General features: G+C 49.2%; 1 protein-coding gene across 2 annotated transcripts; it reads right to left on the bottom strand.

Moving 5' to 3' along the window:
* Positions 1-1178: 1178 nt before the first annotated feature.
* Positions 1179-17404, bottom strand: LOC133050893 (5-hydroxytryptamine receptor 5B-like). 2 transcript variants are annotated; one of them, XM_061135185.1, is made up of 2 exons: positions 16628-17404; positions 1179-3459 (listed from the first exon to the last, which is right to left on the bottom strand). In XM_061135185.1, exons 1-2 carry the CDS (start codon positions 17402-17404, stop codon positions 3127-3129), a joined length of 1110 nt encoding a protein of 369 aa, XP_060991168.1. In that variant the 3' UTR covers positions 1179-3126. The 2 variants fall into 2 exon arrangements, 1 of the variants encoding a protein (XP_060991168.1); XR_009691720.1 differs by lacking the exon at positions 16628-17404 and adding an exon at positions 4689-5011 and having other exon boundaries at positions 3384-3459.
* Positions 17405-18213: the final 809 nt, after the last annotated feature.

The following is an 18213-nucleotide window of genomic DNA, read 5'->3' as shown; positions in this document are numbered from 1 at the left end:
TGAAGCACACCTGGGACAAAAGTTTTCAGAGATAATGCATACCTTTTCCATACTACAGTCTATAATGTTTTTCCTGTTCTACTTAACTTTTGAAAAATGCTAACCACTGTATCGGATTCCATTCTCAGTCCCCAGAGCAGACATCCCAGTCATGGCACCCTGGCAGGTGGAATGCGCTTCCTCACCCCTGGACGTCGGGTCGGGCCTGGTCCTGGGTTGTTAGCAGCCTTGACAGGAGCAAAGGTTTGAGAACGTGCTGTGTGTTGGACTCGCCCTCCTGTAGCCTCTCTGGAGAAGAACTTACCCTGCTGGCCGGAGGAGGTTCAGACACTTGAGGAGCAGATGGGGACCAACCTGCAGCTGGAAGCTGAGCCCAAGAGACCAGGCTGAACCCGTGAAATCCCAGCGACTCACAGACACCTCAGCAGAGAAGGAGGCTTGTTGCTATACATCTGTCAGATTCTGCAATGATTGTGTGCAGATGTTGAGAACATAGCTGACTGAGATGATCACTGTAACTGATTTCATGGCAACTTGACCTGTAGTTTAAAAGACACTCCTCTGTACCATCCATCTTCAGTGTGGAGAGAGCAGGTCAGGGGCCAAAGAGAAGGCTTCTAGGATGGTACCCACACATGGAAGAGATGCTCACAGAGGAAAACAGTTGTGAGCAGAATCCAGATTCCCCTCAGACATGCCTGAAGAAACATGAAGGCCATGATAAAGGGGAGAAAAATAGCATGCTTTATGCAGGACAAAATTTATAAAATAAAACTGCTAGGTTAGCCACATCCACCCTACAGACCTGGAACTTTGTGGAACTGGATTTGGACATGAAGATGCTTTAGTGATAACTTAATCAGCAAATAAATCTTGACGAGATTAATTCTAGTTACAGCCTCCTGGCCTTGTCTCCCTCATGTCCTACAGGCAGAGAGATTTGAGGCAGAACAGAGACTAAGCTTAAGGAAATTCCTGCAATATTTATTGTAAGTCTGATATTTTGTCAATAGATTTCTATTTCTGATACTCTGCATTAAAAGGAATTACATATGGATACATGGATATGTATGGCTGCGTCCCTTTGTTGTTTACCTGACACTAAATCAAAACATTAATAGTTTTTGAACTGTTTTTATTAGGGTATAGCCATATACCTCAATACAAAATAAGGAGTTCAAAAATAAATAAAAGGAATTAGAAGTACATCCTTACATAAAGTTAATCATCAACTGATCTGTCTCAATAACCTCAGATATGCAGATGTCACCACCCTTATGGCAGAAAGTGAAAAACTAAAGAGTCTCTTGATGAAAGTGAAAGAGGCGAGTGAAAAAGTTGGCTTAAAGCTCAACATTCAGAAAACCAAGATCATGGCATCCGGTCCCATCACTTCATGGCAAATAGATGGGGGAACAGTGGAAACGGTGGCTGACTTTATTTTGGGGGACTCCAAAATCACTGCAGATGGTGACTGCAGCCACGAAATTAAAAGACACTCCTTGGAAGGAAAGTTATGACCAACCTAGACAGCATATTAAAAAGCAGAGACATTACTTTGTCAACAAAGGTCTATCTAGTTGAGGCTATGGTTTTTCCAGTGGTCATGTATGGATCTGAGAGTTGAACTATAAAAAAAGCTGAGCACAGAAGAATTGATGCTTTTGAACTGTGGTGTTGGAGAAGACTCTTGACAGTCCCTTGGACTGCAAGAAGAACCAACCAGTCCATCCGAAAGGAGATCAGTCCTGGGTGTTCATTGGTAGGACTGATGTTGAAGCTGAAACTCCAATACTTTGGCCACCTGATGCAAAGAGCTGACTCATTTGAAAAGACCCTGATGCTGGGAAAGATTGAGGGCAGGAGGGGAAGGGGACGACAGGATAAGATGGTTGGATGGCATCACCGACTTAATGGACATGAGTTTGGGGAGACTCTGGCAGTTGGTGATGAATAGGGAGGCCTGGCGTGCTGCGGTTCATGGGGTCGCAAAGAGTTGGACATGACTGAGCGACTGAACTGAACTGATCTGTCTCAGAAATTGAGCATTTTGTAATTATAGTGAGTGGTCAGGGAAGGCCTAAGTAAAGAAAAAGTTGAAGTCTGAAAGGTCCAGCAGAAGTTGCCATCAAATTAGTCAGCAGACAACTTGCTTTTAAGAAGTACTCAATGTAAATGATTCCCTCTGCCTGGGATGCTTCCATAATGATCTTACATTAAGTCAAGGCCCAGGCCAAATGAACACAATGATAAAGCATCTATCCAATAGTGAGAGTGAGCCTAAAAATATCATTGCCCCCTCCTCCAAACCGCACCTAGGCTCTCCCTCTAAGGCCCCTTGCTGGAATCCAAGTAGAAAAATACAAGTGGAACCACTACACCATGTGTGGGTCTCATGGTACCAAATGCAAACCAACATTGAAATGTGGAGTCCAGTCAGATTTCGGTTGTGTCCCTTCATTTTCCCATGTTAAGATTCAGGCAGACTTGGTCCAGGTACCCGTTCTGCCACAGGTCACTGGGCCCTGTGCTGAGAACATGGTGAGGAGACAAAGGAAGAGCAAGTCGGCTTCCAGGCTGGTCTGCTGCGTGCTTGTCGCTTCAGTCATGTCCATCTCTTTGAAACCCAGTGAACTGTAGCCCGCCAGGCTCTTCTGTCCATGGGATTCTCCAGGCAAGAATGCCAGAGTGGGTTGTCATGCCTTCCTCCAGGGGATCTTCCCGATGCAGGGACTGAACCCATGTCTGTTACATCTCCTGCATTGGCAGGCAGCTTCTTTACCACTAGCACCACCTGGGATACCACTCTCGTATGAATTCTGGCCAATTAGCAATAACTGCAGAATGCACTGTCCAGAAAGGATTCTGAGGCTGAGTCCCAGCTCAGTGGGAAGATATGCTGAGACTGATTAGCAATGTCTGCATCACTCGGTGAGAGGGCATAGCTGCACGCTTGCCACCCACCTGCTGTCTTTCTGGAGGGCCTTTGGCTTCGCTGCTCCTGTAGTCCAGGCCCAAGTGCTATGGTTCCCAAATGTCGTCAATACTCAGCGGTGGGACGGCTCTGGCCCAGACCACAAATGAAGGGGAGAAATTCCAGTTCCCTCCCCTCTCCAAGCCCTGGCTTTATCTCTGCTTGGTGAAAAGGTTCTTGAAGGCATTGTTGTAGTTCTTGTTAAACGCCGTGTAAATCAGGGGATTGAAGAAAGAGTTGGAGTAGCCTAGCCACAGGAACACGCTTTTCCAGACGGGGGGCAGGCTGCAGGCGCAGAGGGGGCCGATGAGCTCGGCCAGGAAGAAGGGGGTCCAGCACAGCACGAACACGCCGATGAGGATGCCCACCATCACGGCTGCCCGCTTCTCCTTCTGCTCCCGCCACGAGGCTCCGCTCGCCGGAAAGGCCGCCGCGGGGCGGCGGGCCGTGCACGCCATCTCAGCCTCCTGAGGGGCCTCCTTTCCCTGGGAACAGAGGAAATGCATAATTCAAAGATAAAATGCGTGAGGCTGGGCAATACAGTGACATACAATACATCCAACCTTGGCCAGCCCCTCCCCTCCAGCCCCATACGAGATGCACTGATCCATCATCATCACATGTGTGTGCTCAGCCGTGTAGTACTCCTTGCGACCCTAAGGACTGTAGACTGCCAGGCTCCTCTGTTCATGGAATTTTCCAGGCAAGAATACTGGAGTGGGTTGCCATTTCTTCCCCCAAGGGATCTCCCTGACCCAGGGATCAAACAGGCATCTCCTGTGTCTCCTGCATTGTAGATATATTCTTAACCCCTGAGCCATCAGGGAAGCCCAACTGATGCCATAACCCACCCCCAAATATTAACGCTAGGTGAAAACGTTCTTGAAACCATAGGTTAAAATATGTCCCGAAGGTTCTTCAGGGACAGAGTGGTGGTGGTCCCCACAATGTCAGATATTAGAACAAATAATTCTTTACCATCTGGGCCACCAGGGAATCCCAATCAAATAATAATATGATCTAAAAAGGGGGGCGGGGGAGGCACTTAAGAACACTCGCCTTGATGTCAGACCCTGGCTTGAGCTCCAGCCCCACTGGCCAGGCCGTTTCCTTGTATGAGGCCGGGTGACCAGGCCCCCTCCCCGCCACAAGGCCATCGTGAATGAGCACTGGGAATGTGTGTGGGTGCCCAGCACAACCCCCTGCCACAGGCACTCACAGCTCAGTACTCATGGAGGGGGGTGGGCTGGGACCCGGACCCTGAATGGAACAGACCCAGGCCTGCCCCTCACAAAGTTCACAGCCAGAGAGGCAGGTCGCCTGTAAACATCAATATTGCAAGAAATTATACGATTACTGTGTTAAGTGGATTCACTTTAAATTAGGAGATAATGTTGTGTCGCCTAGCTTAAAATAAGCCAAGTGTAAGTGACCTTGTGGTGATAATTAGCTACCATTTAAGGAGCCTCTGGCTGCTCTCCACCCTCTCACCCCCAGCCTTTGGTCACTTCCTATCTGCCTCTTGAGTCTCAGCTTAAAGGCCACCAGCCTCTCAGAGCAGCCCTGTTGCCCCCTTAAACTCAGTCACGTGTCTCTGTGCTCTGTGCACGTTCCCCTCCTTTGTAGCCATGAGTGCGATCACGGGTGTCACACGAGGTACCCCTCTGGCCCAAGCTGAACCGCAGCAGGCTGGGCTTTCCTGGTACACACCTACCTGGCAGCACCACCTGGCGCCCGGTCAGAGCCTAGGAAACAGATGCCACGTTGACTGATCGTTTCAACCACACGCTCCTCACCTGCGTGTCTCTTCCTTTCCAGAATGCTGCCAGCCATGATGCTGGAGAAAACACAGAGGCAAGGGGCCCCCAGGCAAGGACTGCAGCTCATTTCTCTCCCAGACGCAGCTGGCAGCGGCCATCAGGAGAGCCACCCGACCTCCAGGCACCAAGGAAGAGCCCGGGTTCCTCTCACCTGGCCCAGGATGGGGCTTAGAAGGCACCCAGGTGGTCTGATCTCTGCAAACCTGCGGCTCCTCACGCTAAGCTCTACCTTCAAATTCTCTGTCTCTGCTACTTCCTGCCAACACTCATCTCTATTTATTTGGAAAATGACTAAGTCATCCTGAAACAGATCATGGTGACATGGACAAAGTTGAATCCTTTCCTTTCTGAGTGTAAACCCAGCCTCCTCCCGCCTGCCACTCAGAGAGAGAGAAGGAAAAGGCAGGTGACTCCAGGAGAGACCAACAGCACGTCCCTCCCCCCACCCCTCTGCCCCTTACACAGTCCTGGCTCCGCAAACACGCACCCTGCACAGACCAGCGGGCACCCCCTCTTTAATGAGCCATCCCAAGGTTTCTGGTCCACCCGAGGCAGGCAGGAGCTGAAGCTCCTTTCTCCCCTTTAGAAGAGGTGACACTGACCAGTTCTCACATGATGGATGACCAGCATCCACTGATGGAAGTCTGAGGAAGAAAACGTGACATCCTAAAATCCCCTAGGATATTAGCAGTCTATTGTCTGCAGGAAACAATATTATCAGGACAGGAGAGGCGGTGGCGGTGGGTGGTTTGTTTGTATTCCTCCCATTCAGCTCATTAAAGGGCACTTTTGAAAAGATTTTTTCTGCTGACCTCAATGACCTCCCAGGCACTTGAATTCCTTCCTCCCTTAACACAATTCCAAATCCTTGTCATGCTACAAAGTAAACACATGGGGTCAATTCACTTCAAAGGGATCCTAGGGGAAGAGAAACAGAAAAGGCAAATCCACTAATTAGGTTTAAAACACCTCAGCGTCCATCACTGCAGCATTCAGCAGAATCCCGCTTTGCTCCACCAACGTGGAGCCTTGTGTTCACAGCCTGTCACCTGAGCCTGCTGCATCCTATATGGAGGGACAGGACAGACAATGGAACCTTTCCAGAACAGCCTCCAAGTCAACAAGTCAGTGAGGTCAGACCCTGGTTTGCTAGAAGACGGACAAGCATGGCGTTTTTCATCTGAAGAAATAGAAAACCAAAAGACACAAAGAACAATTCCAGAAAAGCCACTGTAAAACAGACACTTGTAATGACTAACTCTGATTCGCCCTCATGCCAAACCTTCAGGCGTTTATCTCCATTTGACAGTGGAGAAAACACAGAACCTATTTTAGGACCACATTTATGCTTGGGATGCCTTCAGAATGAATGTCTCTGGCTTCCTGAAAACTGTCTAGGGGCTCCAGCAGTCAGCTCTGGGGCCAGCCCTGAGCTTCTCCATCTTTCCTCTTTGGTTGGGTGTCTCCTCAGCCTCTTTGCCCTGACAATGCTCTCTAGCAGTGGCACTCACTCGGTCATTTCCTACTCTTTATGATCCTATGAACTGTAGCACTGCCAGGCTCCTCTGTCCATGGAATTCTCCAGGCAAGAGTACTGGAGTGGGTTGCCATTTCCTTCTCCAGGGGATCTTCCTGACCCAAGGACTGAACCCCAGATCTCCTGCATTGCAGGCAGATTCTTTACTGTCTGAGCCACCGGGGAAGCCCTGATAATCCTCTCTACACCTGTTGTAAAACTGACCATTCTGGCTTACAAGGCCACAGACTCTTAGAATCCACTCATCTGAAGGTTAAAATTCTGACTGTTGAAGGTGCAGAACCAGTAGCACCTGCCACCTTCTGTCCTGCTGTAACAGGACAGGTGCTCTGAGTACACAGACGTTTGGAGATATCAGATGCTACGAGCAAGGTCACACGAGCAGGGCAAAGCAGAACCAAGGTGCCTGTCCATCTGTCTGGCTCCAGGCCTCTTTGGCTTCTCTCTGCCACTGTGAGACATGACCTGAAAGATGAGTTCACCTAAACATCTCCATAGAATCTGAGGCTTTTCCATCTAAAATTAATTAAGGACCAAATCAGCCAGACAATATATGCTGACATTTATTAATCATCTCCTGGGGCTTCCTTGATGGCTCAGACAGTAAGGAATCTGCCTGCAATGCAGGAGACCCGGATTCAGTCCCCTGAGTCAGGAAGATCTCCTGGAGAACAGAATGGCAACCACTCCAATATTCTTGCCTGGAGAATCCCATGGACAGAAAAGCCTGGCGGGTTACAGTCTCTGGGGTCACAAAGAGTTGGACACGACTGAGCAAATAACACTAGACTGGACTAGTACATGTAGGGACTGTGAACTGGAATTTTTCATGAAGTCCCAATTTCAAATATCCTGTCCCACTATTCTCGTAAGCACTCTGATACCAAGGCACAGATTCTGAATCTTCATGCTGACTGTGAATATTGTGTCACGATCAATACTCCAGGAGGGCAGAGACACGAGTGTCCTGTCCACTGAAGCGTCCCCAGCACCTAGTGTAACGTATGGTCTATAGTAAAATCTCAACAAACACTAAATAAAAAGTTATTTGGGGAGACAAGTCTCTTTTAAGTCTCCTGTGTTTCTACACACTTTGCCAGCAAAGGCACTGACAGCTCTTGTTTCGGACCAGCCTGTCAAGGATGTTTGTATAACAAACAGCCTTGGAAGAGTGAGAGAGTTATCTCCCAGTAGAAAAGAAGACAGATTTACTTGCAACCCATTATTAAAGATTCAGGTTTCCGAAAAGCAAAGGGTAGGTTTATATACTGTTCAGTCCTGGGCAGTACCGACATGAGTTCCCTAATCTGGGAGTTTCCCTACTATTTGTGATGCAGATCCAGCTGGCCCACTCCATGTCAGTCGCATGGGACTTCGAAGGGAAGAGAAGAGATGCACACATGAAGTTCATGCTGCCTGTGAACCACGAGTGATAACATCCTTTGACTCTGACCCAGAAGTCTCCTGTCTTTTGTCAGTGTCCAGTAAACTAGGGTAGGCTGACTTGTGAGCTTGCCAGGAGGGAGAAATCTCAGAGTTCCTGACAGTCATCTGCTATTGGCCATGTGGTTCCACAAACCATCTGACTCAGTTATAACAGCAGCCAGTGACTAAGGAGTAAGGAAACCAAGGCTCAGAGCAAATTAGGGCGTAGGCAGGATTCCAATCTGAGCTCCCAGTTTTGCATTTCCAGCGATGAAGATCTTTATCCGTCATACATGGTGGGCTTCCTGGAGGATGACAGTGAGACAGTAATATGTGGCAGGAACTCAGAGATGTCATCGTTATGTCCCTCTAAGTAAAAGGAATGTGCCTTCCCTCCCCTCTAATTAAAAAAAAAAATCCAGCTGCCGCAGGAAGCACCCACAAACATGTGTAAACCGCCAGTGTTGTGAGACGAACACCCTAAGAAGAACTAGAAAAGGAAAGCAGAAAAAAGAAAGATGGTTCCTAATCACTCCTGAAACCAACTAGCTTGGGTGTTGACACACAGGTCAGGCATCCACTATAGCGAGGCTCTTCACAAGGCTGGTGGTGGGGACACGCCGATCCCAGGGACTAACCAAGCCCTGAGACCTCTGGGAGAGGACGGAGGACATTGAGGCTTCCGGTCTTGGTTGAAGGCAATCCGGATTGTAACTGGAATTCCCCATTTCTATCCAGAGCTCAACAGGTCAGGAGATGGAGTACCCAAAGTGCCATTCTCTCTGCCCGTGCTGTACGGAGATAACCAAGCTCCAAGCTGCACTTCTCAAAGGCACCTTGACGAGAAAACTAATCAAAATATCCCCTCAAAGTAAACAGAAGCTGTCTAATGTCTAACTTGTCTAACAAACTACAACAGGAAATTTTCTCAGCAGCTTCCCTTGTGCAAAAGAAACCAGAAAATAAAGATGTTTCCTTATTTCAAAAAAAAAAAAAAAAACAGATTAATAAATAAAAGCAGAGCACTGCTGGGCTTGAAAAAAATTACCTTTCCCTTGAGTGTAATTACATACACCACAAAGAATAGTTATGCTAAACTCAGGTATCATCATAACATAAAGGACAATTGCTACTATTATTACATTTGGAAAATATGAATTTGGTGGGGGGGGGCGGCGGTGCTCAATTACCCTGGGATGGCTAAGAACTCACTGGAGTTAATACTGAGGAAGGGAAACTGTAATCAAGTGTGTTACTTAAAATTACACAACATTTGTTTCCGTTCTAATATCATCTGATCTAGTCATCCTCTTTTACGGGTGGAGGCCAATGGAAGGTCCTCTGTGTGAGTTCTTACCTTGAGGTCCCCAGACTCCCAGGCCAGAGAGTCTTGGCATAGAGGAGGGTGTAATGGAGAGAGGGGACGTCTTGCCTTTTGCGCAGGCATCCTCCAGCCCCAGAGTCTTGACACGGCCGCGTAGGGGGCCATGGCTCCCCGTGACAACCACTGCCCATGCTGTGGAGAGCCCCAGTTCCTACTGCACTGTGGCCTCCATTCCTCCGAAGAGTGGGTGGGAGGCAAGACCGAGGATCACCCTCCAAATAGGCTTCGGGCAGTGCCCTAGGCACACTGGGCAAGCAGGTGCCTACAAGCCTTTCTGAGCAGCCAGTCCAAAGCTTTCTTTAATTTTCAAGGAATTCTGTGACCTGTGAAAGGGTTAATAACCATGGAATTTGAATCTCATTCTTCTACTGAGAAACTCAATCTTCTCTGAGAACTACACGGATTTAAGAAGTAGCTTGTTGCAAGGTCACTGGGGCAGACACCTAATCCCTGCACCATACTTCGTCTACATCCCCCTTCGTCTCCCCTGCACTTTCCCCAACAATCCAACCAGGGAAAAGAGAAATGGAAGCAGAAGTAAAGAGGCAGAATGAATGTAGCAATGGAAGAGAACAAGGAAGAAGTTTCTAGAGAGGGGAAAGCCAGGGGTATTTCTAAAAAGTCTAGAGAAAACGCTCCTTTGTCCACACAAGTAGTTCTGAAAACTCTCAGACAATTAGGCATCAGTCTTAAAAGAATCAAATGATAAGTCAGATGTATGTTACCATACAATTTGATGAATAAACTTTACTTTTCTAAAGTTAAAATAATCTTACAATTTGATGAATAAAATTTACTTTTCTTATGTTAAAATAGTCTTGCATGCTGGCATGGGACTGGTTTGAGTCATATTTCTTTTAATAGATGGAATCAGAATGAGGGTGGTGATTTTCCACCATCCTCTTCCCAGAGCTTAGCTCTGACCGAACTCTGGTCCCACACGTGGCTAGGTCCACAAGACCAACAGCCCCTTAGTCTTTGGGGTGGAACAAATGACAGCTAAACATTGAAGATGTGACAAAAACATCAAGTATTCTGTATAGTTTTTAGGTCACTTAGGGCTTATATACTGTATGCTTACAACACAAATCTAATGTGGAGGATTAGTTTGGAGAGGCAAATATTTTGTAATATGACATTAGCTAAAATTCAGATCCAAGTCGTCACAAACCCGATAGTTCAATACTATACATTTATTTTGACCTTTACAGGTTACAAAGTGCTTTCACAAATACTATCAGTCTTTCAAGACCACTGTACTCTGGACGGAACACCTGTAAGACATCATTGCAGACCTCCCTGGTGATCCAGTGGCTAAGAATCTGCCTGCCAAAGCAGGGGACACAAGTTCAATCCCTGGTCCAGGAAGATCCTACATGCTGCAGGACAACTAAGCCTGTGCATCACATTTACTGACCTCTAGAGTCCGCAAGTCACAACTACTGAAGCCCGTGTGCCCAACAGCCTGTGGTCCACAACAAGAAAAGCCACATCAATAAGACCTCACACCACACTAGAGAAAGACCTCGTGCAGCAATGAAGACATAGCACAGACAAAAAAATAAAATAAAAATTTAAAAGACTTTATTACATTTATAATTCTGTAATTGTGATTTACTAACATGAATCCCTGGAGAAGGCAATGGCACCCCACTCCAGGGCTCTTGCCTGGAAAATCCCATGGACAGAGGAGCCTGGTAGGCTGCAGTCCATGGGGTCGCTAAGAGTCGGACACGACTGAGCGACTTCACTTTCACTTCTCACTTTCATGCACTGGAGAAGGAAATGGCAACCCACTCCAGTGTTCTTTCCTGGAGAATCCCAGGGACGGCGGAGTCTGGTGGGCTGCCGTCTATGGGGTCGCACAGAGTCGGACACGACTGAAGTGACTTAGCAGCAGCAGCAGCAGCATGAATCCCTGGAGAGCAGAGACCACTCCTACGAAACCTCAGAGGCTCCCATGTTGTCTGATGCACAGGTCAGTACAAGTCCAATAACCTTGAATACCATCTGCGCGGCCTTTTGTGGTGGTTTTAAAATACATTCACAGGTTCTTTCACTCATCTCCCAAGAGTTGAGCCTAAGTCGCCTTCCCTTGAGGGTGGGGTGGAGTTAGTGACTCACTTCTAATGAATAGATTTTAGGGGAGAAGTGATGAAACGTAGCTTCTGAGACAGCTCATAAAAGGCACTGCAGTTTCCCCCTTGCCTCACTCTCAGACTGGGGAAAGCCGGCTACTATATCGGGGATGACACTCAGGCAGCCCTGTAGAGCCTTCTGCTAACAGCTGTGTGAACCACAGCTACAACCACAAATGACCTTGGACCAGAACACCCAGCTAAGCTGTTCCCAATGCCAGACCCACAGAAATTGAGTTCATACATGTTTGTTGTTTGAAGACACTAAACATAGGGGTGATTGTTAAGAAATAACTAACTAATCCACTTATAATGGTGAGCAACAGCAGTAAGAGGTATAAAATAATAACTTATTATTTATAACTTATAAGAAAAGTTGCAAAAATAGTAACAAAAGTAGTACAGTGGCCATCATTTAGGGTTTACTATTTTAGTTATTCCATATACACTGTTATCTCATCTACTCTTCACAAGAATGTTAAGAGGCAGATAGCAATATTTCTATTTTACCTACAGGGAAATGCAGATGGAGCTGAATTCACTTGGCTAGAGAGTTAATAAGTGGCACAAAAAGAATTGAAATCCAGGTCTCCTTGTTTCCAAATCCCAAGTTCTTAACTAATGTGCACACTGTCTCCCAGCACATGTTTATTGATTGAGTGAATGAAAGAAGGTATCAACCAAGGCTGCATTATAACCTTCTTGAGCCTGAGGCATCCATGCCTCTGTGGGCCCTTCTTCCATTAAAAAATATTAAAAATTATATTTTCTGATCATATTATTATAAAGACTAATATAATCAAGGCTGAACTCATTATTACCTATTCATTACTATTATATTCACTTTCCCTCTAAAAGAAATTAAATAATTTCCATGGGCCCCTAAAAGTATGGCGGCTCTCGGTGGTATACCCACTATGCCTAATAAGTAAGCATGCCTTGGTATCAGGCATGGCTATCAGACAAACAATTAAAATGAACAAAATGTTTGATGTTGCATTTTAAAAACCAACCAAACAATCTCTATTGACTTTGCTTTTTTCCTCTTCTAAGCAGTAAAGAGTATAGGATAGTAGGAAACAATTATAACCCATGGGGGATGCATTAGGGACAGCAGAATATACTACATCATGGTGTCCCATCTATGAGGTGGGAAAAGAAGGATGCAGATGGGAATTAACCCCCACTCCTGAGAGAAGCCGGTGGTGCCTCTGTATTCACTTGTTTTTCAACTCTCCTACAAAGGAGTTCACAGTTTTGAGATCCTGCTCCCCATGGATGGGCTGCCATCCACCTGCCAATGCAGGAGACACAGGTTGGATCCCTGTGTCAGGAAGATACCTGGAGAAGGAAATGGCGACCCACTCCAGTACTCTTGCCTGGAGAACCTATGAACAGAGCAGCCTGGGAGGCCACAGCCCATGGGCTTGCAGCAAGATAACACATCAGAACTATCTGAGAACCTGTCTTCCAGGATGAAGTTCTCAGAAAGTCCGCCAACATTATCAACTTTTAGGTTGTTTTTTTCTTGTTGTTGTTTTTAGTTGACATCCCCATGACCCACCTTGACTGGGATATGACTGTCTCACTCCCATGAAGTTCTAGATGCTTGTGACAGAGCTCAGAAATTAAATTTCTGCAGAGAGCACAGCATAATGAAAAAGGGATGAAAAGAACAGTGATTTTATTGATAGATCCAGGACAGACTTTAGCTTCTCCACCCAGGAACTGTGAGGTCATGGATGAACTCACTTTATGGCACCTGAATTGGATCATCTGAAGAATGGATGCTTTTGAACTGTGGTGCTGGAGAAGACCCTTGAGAGTCACTTGGACTACAAGGAGATCAAACTGGTCAATCCTAAAGGAAATCAACCCTGAATATTCACTGGAAGGACTGGTGCTGAAGCTGAAGCTGCAGGACCTAAATTCAACTCTGATGTGAAGAGCCGACTCATTGGAAAAGATCCTGATGCTGGGAAAGATTGAGGGCAGGAGGAGAAGGGGGTGACAGACCATCCTCTGTCATGGTTGGATGGCATCACCAACTCAATGGACACAACTTAAAGACTGAACAACAAGAAAAATGAGAGCTGTGTGGCAAAGATGGTTAATGCTCACCAAAGAGCCATAGGTTCCCCTAGTCTTCACAGACAGTGTCTGGCCAATGGACTGTGCCCGGAAGGGGCTCTTCTGGGTAAGGCAGGTAGAAGCTGCTGTATCTCCAGGTCTCACTTCCTCTTCCACAGCAACCTCAGAAACCACATGTTCAAGACGGCGTAACTTAAAGATGACAAGGGGCCTGGATCCACAAGTCACTGCCTGGAGGAGAGCTGAGCAGGGGAGGGGGGCCACCAGACCCACACTGAACTTTGCGTGAAACTGGGTTAAACCGTTAGTCTGGGGGTTCTGTGTTACTCAGCGTATCTTAGCTTATCCTGACAAACAGACGCTGTATGCCAATGTGTCTGGAGCCTGAGGATTAAATAAGAGGAAGAAGATAAAGGGTCACTGTGCCTGGAAGAGGGAACTCACTCAGTCAGCATTTCTTTCCACGTCTACTTTCAAAACTTGAGGCATGATTGCAGATTCCTCCCTGATCCTATTTTAGTGTTGGGACCTAGTCACAGAATCCTGAAAATGGTGAAGGGTGAGCACAACCTCATGACCAGAGGCCTTCTGCCTTCCTAAGTGCTCCCATCACCCACAGAAAGCAGTAAAGACATTTTGCAGGACCTAAATTTAATTCTACTCATTTCCCCTGGAATGCAGAGAAAAGCAGGTTATACAGAGTGAAATAAGTCTGGAAGAGAAAAACAAATATCACATGTTAATGCACATATATGGAATCTAGAAAATGGTCCTGATGTACCTATTTGCAGGGCAAGACTAGCAATGCAGATGTAGAGGATGGTCTTGTGGACACAGGGGTGGGAAGAGGGGAGGATAAACAGAGAAAGAAGCATTGACATATATGCACTAGCACGTGTGAAACAGATAGCTGGTGAGAAGCTGCTGTGTAACACAGGGAGCCCAGACTGGCCTCTGCGATGACCTAGAAGGGTGGGACGGAAGGAGAGGGCTGGATAGGAGCCTCAGAAGAGAGGGGGTTATATGTACTCATGGCTGGTTCATGTTCTTATACAGCAGAAACCAACACAACATCATAAAGCAACTACCCTCCAATTAAATTTTTTTATAAAGCAGGTGGGGGAAGGCACAGAGAGAGTATTTCTGGCACATTAGTTAAAACTTCTGTTTGGGTGTGGTCAACAAGCTTGCAAATGCTGACTCTGCAACATCTCCCAGGAGTTTGAGTGATGGCTTGCTGGAGCCTAAAGAAGCAGGATGTTCTTGAACCCACCTCATCTACAACCTCAGCATCATATGATTCAAGACTCTTAGCCGTGACTTAGACCAATGCGGTGTCTTAGAGGAGAAAGCTTGCAGCCCAAAATGGGAAAGAAGCTCATTGCTGGCAGGTGGCTAAATCACCAGGCTGCTCTGCCTCCCAGAGAACTTTCTCCCTACCAGTGACCATCCTGATTGTCCAGCTCCCCCATCATCGAGGCACATCTGCTTTGTTATCAGCTGCTTGAATAGGGTCTGTCAAAAATGAACACTAAACTCAGGCGTGGCAAGCCTTTCTGGCATCCATTTCACCATGATTTCTCAGGGTGCACCCTGGATCGATGTAGCCAGTAAAAGTCTGCCCTGCCTTGGCACTCAGATAGAAAAAGGATAATCACCCCAGGCACTTCCAAGGGACCTTTCAAAGGACATCATTAATTCTGAATAAAGCTCTCCCTTAACAACACTTTCCAATTATAGACTTGACATTCCCGTTTTATCCTACAAAACTCCTCTGCCATTTCATGAAGGGTGTGGGGGGGCGGGAGATGCCTGCTTTTAAAAATACACATATTTGAATAACCTAAGCATCTGGGTTAACTTACAGAATTAAAAGAAAGCTAACAACAAAAAAACTGACCCTCTTTCTTTCCCACCTCGTGTCCCCTTCCCCTGGTCCATACATTGTATTAGGAAAGAGGCAATAATTCCTATTATTCTCCAGGACTGAGGGCCTGAAGCCCACAAAGTGAGCTCCAGAGTGAGGAGCGAGTTAGGGTCTCTTAGGGTCTGACCAAAAGGCAGAGAGTCTTCCCAGGTGGCTCAGGGGTGAAGAAGCTACCTGCCAAGCAGGAGGTGCAAGTTTGATCCCTGGGTGGGGACGATCCCCTGGAGAAGGAAAAGGAAGTCCACTCCAGTATTCTTGCCTGGAGAATCCCATGGACAGAGGGGCCTGGCGGGTTACTGTCCATGGGGTCTCAAGAGTCTGACAGGAATTACAGACTAAACAACAAACAAAAAAAGCAGAAAGCCCCCATTCTAAAGACAGAGGAGAGAAGTTCTGCCAAATGCAGGTTCCTTCCTCTCATTCCTTCCTTTCCGGCGCCCATTGTGGATTGCCGGGCAATGCCCTGGCCCTGAGGATCCCCTCGCTCCAGGCAGTTCTGCGACCCCTCCACCGCCGTTTGCCAGGCACTGTGCCAGGGGTCTGCATTCTTTATCTCACGTAAGCCAAGAGCCCTATTACGTAGGAATTAACCAGTCTAAAGAGCAGGAAACAACGCCCACAGAGATTAAGTAACTGCCCCAAGGTCCTGAGCTTTCTATCTCTTTCCAAAGTCACTAAAGGATAGCACTGAGGTTGACATAGTTAAAGAAAAGTGATACTTAGATTCATTTTTATCCTCACTTTCCCCTTGGCAGGAAGCTGGCCAATAGAGTGAATAGTCTCGGGACTGCAGGGGTGAATGAGGGTGCAGTGGAGACAAAAATACCGAGCGAATGGTCACAGAAATGTGTTCAACAGCAGGACGAATTTCCAGCCCCCTGCCGTCACGCTTGGTCTAGCCGGGGCTGGGAAATTGGCGGCTGAGGACTCCCACGGACACAATAGCTCCAGGGGAAAAGCAACGGAGGGCGCCGTGGATCCGCCGCGAGCTCAACGCTACCGAGCAACACCGCCCCTGCCGCCCCTCCCAGCCGCGTGGTGCCGCGGTACCCGCGCCAGCTCCAGTCCGAGTGGGCAGGTGCTGGAACTCCTTTCCCCACGGCGCACCATCCACGCATGAACTCCTCGTGTGCGCGCTAGGCGCGGATGCGGAGCTCCTCCGCGAGGGCTGCAGCAGAGCAGATGGCCAACTCCGCGTGCGCTCAGGCTGGCCAACCTGAAAAGCTTGCGCCAAGTGTGCAAACTTGCACCTCCAGCTCTCCGTTTCGCCAGGCTTCCTCGTCCCTCGGCGACCCCTTTCCCAAATCCCCATTCCCCAACCCGCGCCTCACCTGCACGGCGGAGGGCAGGGGCAGCACAGCCCTGCAGCGGCGACCGAAGCGAAACTTGGCCGCCTTATATATCTTCCAGTAGACAAACAGCACCACGCCAAGCGGCAGGTAGAAGGCGCCGCAGGTGGAGAAGACGGCGTAGGAGGGCTCCTGGCTCACCTGGCAGCGCTGGAGTCGAGCGTCGTACGCCTCGCCCCAGCCGAAGAGCAGCGGTGCGAGGGCGATGAGCGCCGAGAGCGCCCAGGTGAGCGCGATCATGAGCGCCGAGGCGCGGCGGCGGGCGCGCAGCGTGTACTGCAGGTGGCGCGCGATAGTCCAGTAGCGGTCCAGGGCGATGGCCGCCACGTTCCAAATGCTGGCGGTGCAGCACATCACGTCGAAGGAGATCCACACGTGGCACAGACGCCTGCCCAGCCGCCACCGTCGCCCAGCCGACAGCTCGCTCACCAGGCTCAGGGGCATTACCAGCGCGGCCACTAGCGCGTCCGACACGGCCGTCGAGGCCACCAAGTTATGCGGCACACGGTGAAAGGCGCGGACGCGCAGGATGGTGACCAGGACCAGCAGGTTCCACAGGAACGTGGCCGCGATCAGCAGCACCAGCAGCGTCACCACCAGCACCGAGAAGACGGAGAAAGGCGGTTCTCGGCCCGGCGGGGCCGCAGCGCCTGGGGTCGATCCGACGACCCCGCTTGGGTTTGGGCTGCTGCTGAAGGCTTCGGGTCCCAGGCGAAGGGCGACGCCGGTGGAGGCCACCGAGAGGTTAGCTGCTTCCATAGCGCGCGGCGCGCGGGATCCCGGCTCTCCCGCGGGGACGCAAGCGCGCCCTGGGCTTGGCGTGGACGCGGCGAGTAAGGGCGTGGAAGGGGGCCTTGCGTGATGGGGAGGGCAGAGAGGAGTCCAGTTTGCCCTACTCTGGTCCCTCATGGGGCCGCAGCTCCGCACCCCTCTGGCGCCTCGCCGTTGAGTCCTCGTGGGTCTCTTTTCCAGTGGAGAAAAGAGTGGGCCCCCTCAGGAGTCCGACTCGTCCACCTTAGTCCCCGCGCCAGTCCCTCCTGCCTTTCCTCGCGGTTCCCAGGGCAGCGGGCTGTCACAGGGCTGGGAGTCCGAGGGCGTGGCGGGTGTCCGCGCGCAGAGTGGGTTTGGAGAGCGGCCCGCGACTCCGAGCCCGGCGGCCCTGAGCTGAGCTGCACCCGGGGTGGGCGAGGGCGGCGTGGTCTGGGGAACCAGCCGACTGCAGCAGGGCCTTCAGGCTGTCCCGTGGGTCTCCCTCTCCCCTCTGCGCGGAGAGAACCCTAACGCGGGAGTCCCCGGAGAAGGTTCACAATCGCCTAGGAATTCCGTAGCCGGATCCCCGGGACTCGCTTGAGGTACGGTTTGACATCTGGAAACAGAGGGACCGGCCCTCTCCGGGACCGAGAGGTTCTGCTTTCCTCGATCTCCATCCTAAGTATGTGTGAACTAGGGACTCAGGTGTTAGGGATGCTCAACAGGAAGCTCCTCGACCCGGCTCCATCCTGCCTGCGGCTTCCCTTACTACCCTTCTGCCCCTCTGAGGATTCGTGCTGCCTTGAGAAGTTCTCTCT

The sequence above is a fragment of the Dama dama genome, chromosome 33, assembly GCF_033118175.1.
Source record: "Dama dama isolate Ldn47 chromosome 33, ASM3311817v1, whole genome shotgun sequence".
In the NCBI taxonomy this organism is placed as follows: Eukaryota; Metazoa; Chordata; class Mammalia; order Artiodactyla; family Cervidae; genus Dama; species Dama dama.
The sequence above is the reverse complement of the archived record's forward strand: the minus strand, read 5'-3'. Positions and strand labels throughout refer to the sequence as shown.